At 37.8% G+C, this 6,579-nt stretch overlaps 1 protein-coding gene across 4 annotated transcripts; it reads right to left on the minus strand.

Annotated features, from left to right (window-relative positions):
• Positions 1-1,083: 1,083 nt before the first annotated feature.
• LOC108164501 lies at positions 1,084-4,992 on the minus strand. Of its 4 annotated transcripts, XM_033394375.1 has the most exons (3): positions 4,833-4,992; positions 2,534-3,038; positions 1,084-2,479 (listed from the first exon to the last, which is right to left on the minus strand). In XM_033394375.1, the coding sequence occupies exons 2-3, from the start codon at positions 2,959-2,961 to the stop codon at positions 1,249-1,251; spliced, it is 1,659 nt and encodes a 552-aa protein (XP_033250266.1). In that variant the 5' UTR covers positions 2,962-3,038; positions 4,833-4,992; the 3' UTR covers positions 1,084-1,248. The 4 variants fall into 4 exon arrangements, with proteins under 4 accessions (XP_033250266.1, XP_017155765.1, XP_017155764.1 ...); XM_017300276.2 differs by having other exon boundaries at positions 1,084-3,038; positions 4,642-4,992; XM_017300275.2 differs by having other exon boundaries at positions 1,084-3,038; positions 4,833-4,991.
• Positions 4,993-6,579: the final 1,587 nt, after the last annotated feature.

Here is a 6,579-nt window from a genome sequence, read left to right on the forward strand (position 1 = left end):
GAATAGCCATATCTATCCGGTTGCTGAATCTGGATCAGATCAGATCATTTTTATAGCCAAAAGCAAGAAATCAATTTGCAGTGGCTACGCAGCGCCCGACGTCACACTCAGACTGATTTTCTGTCTCTCTCGCACGCACTCTTTGTCGTGTCGCTTAATATTAGCGGCGTCTGCCGGAGGAGAGCCATACTGACTAAGTATCGGGTATAAATGTAGAGTTGCGGTGCCCGCAGCAACTCACAACGTTCCCCCTCGTTTTATACTGTGCCTTTGAACTACATATTGCAAAATACTCAGCATTTTGCAATCCAATATGGATTTTATTTAGTTCTCGAAGTACATGCTAAATGTTTTAGATACATATTGAGGCATATAAGCATACATATGTATAACTACTGCTGATTTGACATAATGACATATTCATAGAATATACTTAGGTTGCAAAAAGCGTTTCGATTAAAATATCTACGGCACGAATTATTTAAAATCCTTCGTGCGATTTGAAAAACAAAATAATCAACCATTTTGTATCTGATCTTTATCCAACTGATATTGATTTCAATTTAAGTTTGAGCGATGCAAACGATTGCAAGGGAATGAACATGAGATACATATGTACGTACATCAGTACAGCAGTACGTTGCCGACTTTATAGATGTCAAATGCAATTTATCCGCCAATTTGCAGGTGCTTTTCGAGTGATTTTGATGGATCTTGACGGGATGGCAACGGATAGCGAACCCGCAAACATCGCCATCATAATAATTTTCCTAAGTGATATCACACTGGAACAAGTGTATGTGCATATGTCAAATTTCTGCAACGCTATATTCGGACCCCTTAAATTGATCCCTTACAGATCTCTGTGGCGTCTACATTTTTGAACATACAAGACAACCGAATGCTGCCTCGAATGCTTTTATCTTTGAACTGCAAACGACTATTTCGAATGCGACAGTTTTCGGAAATATTAAACGATTTAACCTCTTTTAAACAAAAACATTAGTTATTTACAATATTTTCATTTTTATTAAGTTATTTTCAATTATGAACTCGTGATCTAACAATAATAAAAGACTTGCATTTACCTTTATGGAAATGTGTATACTTTCAGATAAGCTTAAAACATATTAATACATATGGCATATACGTGAGTATTTCAGGGTGGGTTTACAGTTTTTTTTTTCCATTTATGTATGTACAGATACTCATACGTATGTAAATTGTAGATTGTAGCATGTTTTTTTTTTACTTATGTGAGATTATTTCGATGGACGGTGGAGGGGTAGTGTTCGATTTTTCCCTGGACTCCAGACTAGCACATCGAGCTGCGGCCGCCATATATGTCCCATAATATCTACTCAGTATGTGTGGATCAACATGGTTGAGTTCTATGTATGCCTTAGGAATTGCTACTGTCAGATGTGATGTTGAATTTAACCTTGCATTGGGTGTACTTGTGATGGCGGATGTAGCAGTGGGACATTCCTCCAATGAGTTAGATTCCTCATGTTGGCTACTACTGCTGCCCAAAGATCTTGCTGCCGAACTGGAAATGGAGTAGTTATGCGGCTCAAGATCTTCAGGATCAGGGTCGGCATCGAAAGATGAACGCCTGCCATCGCTTAGGTACGAGTTATTGTCATCGACAGAGAACACTTGTTTCATTACCTCTGTTGTTTTTCCGGGCTCATCCGCATCCGGGTCGAGATCGGGATCAGGATCATTGCTATCATCCACCACATCAACATTAACTTCAACGTCGATATCTGCGTCAATATCAGTATCAGCAACTGGTTGCTCCAATCCCACAACCACCTCACGGTGTATGGTTTGCTTTGTAATGACCGTATGTTGAGTTGTTGTCCGAGTAGCTGTAGCTGCATTAGCCGCTGGCGAAGACTCCTGATCTTCAGATACGATATCAACGATCTGAACATCAGGGGCCAGTAACGAGGCTACGTCGAACTGACGCTTTCGTGTTTGCGAATACATGTTTGCTATTGTTGTCGTTGTCGTAGAGTTAATATACGCAATATGTTGATGTGCTTGTTGAATTGATGGTTCTAGGCAATTGGGCTGCCGCTGTAACGTCTGTACCGGATGTGATACGGAATAATGTGGCGAAGCTGTGTCTGAATTTCGATTGAAGAACTGCCCGATATAGTTTTGGTGATACGGATAACTAAGGGCGGCCAATTGTATTGTAGCTTGAGAGCTCGGCGGTGGAGGTGTTGTAAGATCTAACGGTGGGGGACTGGGAGAATCAGTGCTGTCATCTACTGACAGACCCATATGCTTTCGCACCTTGCGCTGGGCCTTACGGCGCCGAAAATCACCCTTGCGAAAATCATCCATGTTGGCCGGATGTATTGCCCAGTAATGTCCTTTGCCATTTGCGCTGCGTCCCGATTTAATAAAGCAATCATTCAGTGATAGATTATGCCTGATAGAATTTCTCCAACCAGGCCCACGGCTTCTAAAATACGAATAGTTATCCAAAATGTATTGGTAAATGTCTGAGAGGACCAACTTCATCTCCGTTGAGCTGAGAATTGCCATTGCTATGAGTCCAATATAGCTGTGTTGTGGCTTAGGCTCCTCTGGTTGAAATATGCGCTGCGACTGGGGAAACAGGGAGATGGTCGAAAGCGCAGTCATTCGATTGACACCTGTACCGGTGCTCTGGGCTGCGTACGGATTCATATGCATCCAAGGCGTACTAGCCCCTCCAGCTGTCCCATATTGCGGACAACGGAATCGTTCAATATTCAAGGCATAATTGTAGAGCTGCAATCGGTACTGTTCTAGGGCCATGGTTGTCGCTTGAGCATTTCTAGAGGAGCTAGTGGGATAAATTCCAGCCGTAAGTGGTTTAGGCATGTGTCCGTTGTCAGTAGCACAGTCCCGTTCCTGGTCGGGTGTGTTCGACCGCGATGCAGCCAAATCAGTGTGTGCCATTTTTTTCGTGATTTAATCCTAAGAACAGGCTGGTTATCACTTTCATTTCTTCATTTCCTTGTGAGCATCAGATGCAGCTGGAATAAATAAACAAACAAAAATATCTTGTAAAGCTAAAGGTATTATCTATATAGATTAATATTCACATAGTAGCTGCCTTGTTCTCAATTACACTCCTTCACAGTTTGATCAAAAGAGCATTTAAGAAAAAAAGGGGTTTTTTTTGTTGTGGTTGAAAAAAATTAGATCAGCAAGTGCGTAGTATAGTAGCTTGCCTGTTTTTTTGTTTTTTAATATTCTCCTAAATTGTCTATGTATGCACGTATGACTACTTGTATGTACATATGAATGTAAATAATTTTTGGGATATATGATATTCCGTATTCCGATCTTGGCGGTACCATACTGTGTTTAGAAAAAATTGGTGCAACGCAGAACAGTGTGTATAGGGACAGGTACTTCCGAGGTACTAAATAGTTTAGCGACAAAACAGAAACAACCCTTCATCATAATCAAGTTCATAGGTGTATACCTATACGGTCATAGCTATCCTACAGCAGAAAAATGGTCGTAATTTGATCTGCTAATTTGGTAAAATAATTTGAGAGGCTATAATAATGTCATCAAAGATAGTCCCCTCAGTGGTCGCCTATATATTCAAAGATACATTGTTTGCCGTTGTGGTCGTAGAAATGTAATATTGTATATTGAGATATGCATGATTCCGAAATAAATTAATAAATAATCCGCATTGGAATAATTTCTATCAATTTAAATACAATATTATTGTTTTATAATATTTTTCAAATAATTTACTCCAAGCAAAAGAGTTATAGGGGTAAATTAACTGTCAGATATATTCTCGATATGTATATCGTTCTCAAATTTATAAAACCGAGACAAAATTCTGTTTTACCTGGTTTTCGACTGCAAGCCACACATTGTGGGGTCTGTTGGACCCCATGACCCCATGCTTCCGTGCAATACGATGTGTTGATCTTCGGTATTTATGTTAATGAGTGCTCCACTTGACGCCACTTTTGAAGTGCTGAGCCGTTTTTCTCAATTTCAAGTTTGATATAGCAAAAACACTCTTGGGATTTCAAGTACACGATACGAGTACGAGTATGTATGTAATTTCGAAATGAGACCGCCGTGCTTTACTGAACGGAAAATTGGACTGGGCAAGGTGTGGCACACGTAAGCATATGTAAGTCTTTTTTATACCTTTGCCGAGGCTAATATCTAATTTTAATCGTTTCCGAAATGCAGAATGTAGTTTTTTAGAGTCTCGGAAGCTAAAAGTTCTACAGTATAATTCTGTAGAACTACAAAATTGTCATGCTTCAGGCAAAACTTAGAAAAGGCAATTTTATGTATGTATTGCATAATGAAGAATAAGCTGATAAAATACATAATTGGCTGTTATAGGAATATAGTATCTAGAGCTTAGGACCCCGAATTTTTCCTATATTTTGTCTACAGTCTTGTAGATCAGATCTTTTTTGAACAGCAGAAAGCAATTTCGACACCATGATATTCTCTTATTAGATCAATTCTTGATTTTTAGCGCTGTCCATTTAAAATCAGATTCACAAATCGATTACATATTTCATTTAATTTATAAACTAATTAATAAACTAACTGACTACACTACTTGTAACATTTTTAAAATTTTACCAAATGGTCAGATTAGATCAGTCCTTTGGAAACTGCTATAATTATAATTTCACTATTTTTATTTAACTGGAAATGATTTAAGTTAACAATCTGATTATAGATTGCAAACATTCGCACAAGTGCCCAGGTCGAACTGAACACTTTTCTCAGTTTTTTCTTCTCGTATACTATATGTATGAATTTATTCTTACAGAATGGATGCTGACTGGTATTTTTAAGCACTTGCCAGTACACACAGAATATGTAATTGTCCGCGAAAAAAACGAACACAACACGAAGAGCGCAGTCAAAAACAAGAGACCTTAAGTACGTGTGGTCGACGCGGGACTTGGACTGTTTCTGAGTCTGGCCAAAATGGCTGAGGGTTCAAGGCATAAGGGTGGTTAGCAGTAACGGTACAGATAGAACCAAACGGCACGCCCAGTTCCTCGGTTTCTCGATTTTCATTGGCTCATGTGCTGCCATTACGATGTGCGTGCGCAGACCTGCTCTTTTTATCCAATGGGCGTAATAGTGTCGTCTCTGTTACCCATTTGCAAAACACGTACAAAGTTTTTCCAAAATACTTATTCGACTGCTTTGTACTAGCATTTTAATCTATATAAATTCTCCACGGATCAGAGCACACTGCTATTGAGCTTTAATTCTTTAGAATAGGAACTCCCGTTGTTAAAAATATAGAGCCTAATTATATACATATGTACATATGTATTTGTCGTGGGGAAAATCAGTCAAAGAGCTTCTGAATTACTTATTTAGCTATAAACCGCTTTGAATGTTTCCCTTTAACTGTTATGTTTTTATACTTCTCCTCATTATGAAAAAAGAGTTAATGGGACCGTACATATGTGTTGTTATAAAAATTGTCCTATAAATTATCCTACAGCAGTGGTGTTATGGTATGAATCGTATGAATGCAATGAAGGCGGGGCTGGTAAGAAAATTTCAAGCCAATTCAAACCAATTTTCATTGAAATATTGCAAAAACAATACCAAAATTTGATTTGTTGAATTCCAAATTTGGTGGCTTGATGACGACATCAATCACACAAATTAGCTTTTCTTTCTTTCTCATAACCGATTTTTTCGACCGATCCTTCTCTTTTCAAACAACCACACTGATGGATGTGGCCGTGGCCACTTTACGCATTTACTTACAATAGTAAGGTTTTCTATAATGATGAATGAATAAATAATCTAACAATAACGGAAAACTAGAATGAAACCTTTTTTGCATAACATGATGAATAGTTTCATATTTTTGCTATAGTTTTTCTGTATAATACACAGACAAAATTTACGCACAAAGGACATGGGGAATCATTAGCTTTGGGTCTTAGAGATTATTTCTCGATTTAGAAAAATTAAATTTATTTCTCTGCGGATTATCAAATTAGTGCATTGCAAACAATCTATAATAGCCCCATACTTGTCAAAAAATGACAATACACATATCGTTCTTTAATTAGGATTAACTTAAAAATGTTGTCACCTACAATAAATGAATAACATTTCAATGGCAATGTCTGACTGAATTTCTGCATTTCTTGAAAAGGACAAAAGACATACATAAGTGCTATTTCGGGTGTTTAATAGAAAATCTTTTCGACTCTTGAGAAAACATTACACCTTCGGGCTGCAAATCGTGCTAGAAAAATAAGTGTAAAATCCTAAACCCATTTTGTCAGCCGATTGCCAGCAATGCGATTAAGATTTGCAAAATAATCCCTTTTGTCGTTCACAACTACGTTCTCATCTTACCATGACTAGAGGATCTTTGCCTTTTCAAAATTTTGAGAAAACCTGAAAAATTTTTTCGAATCATTATTATTATTTGTTTACCACACTTTCTTTTGAAAATTTTAAGAGATTACAATAGGATATTTCATGAAGATTATGTGTTTCTAAGGAACTCCAGCCTAATCGAAGCGAAACCAC

Source organism: Drosophila miranda, chromosome 5 (assembly GCF_003369915.1).
Source record: "Drosophila miranda strain MSH22 chromosome 5, D.miranda_PacBio2.1, whole genome shotgun sequence".
Lineage (NCBI taxonomy): Eukaryota > Metazoa > Arthropoda > Insecta > Diptera > Drosophilidae > Drosophila > Drosophila miranda.

Bases quoted from the DNA above. Each gene is read 5' to 3' on its own strand.
- LOC108164501 (XM_017300276.2), bottom strand. From the start codon at position 2,961: ATGGCACACACTGATTTGGCTGCATCGCGGTCGAACACACCCGACCAG.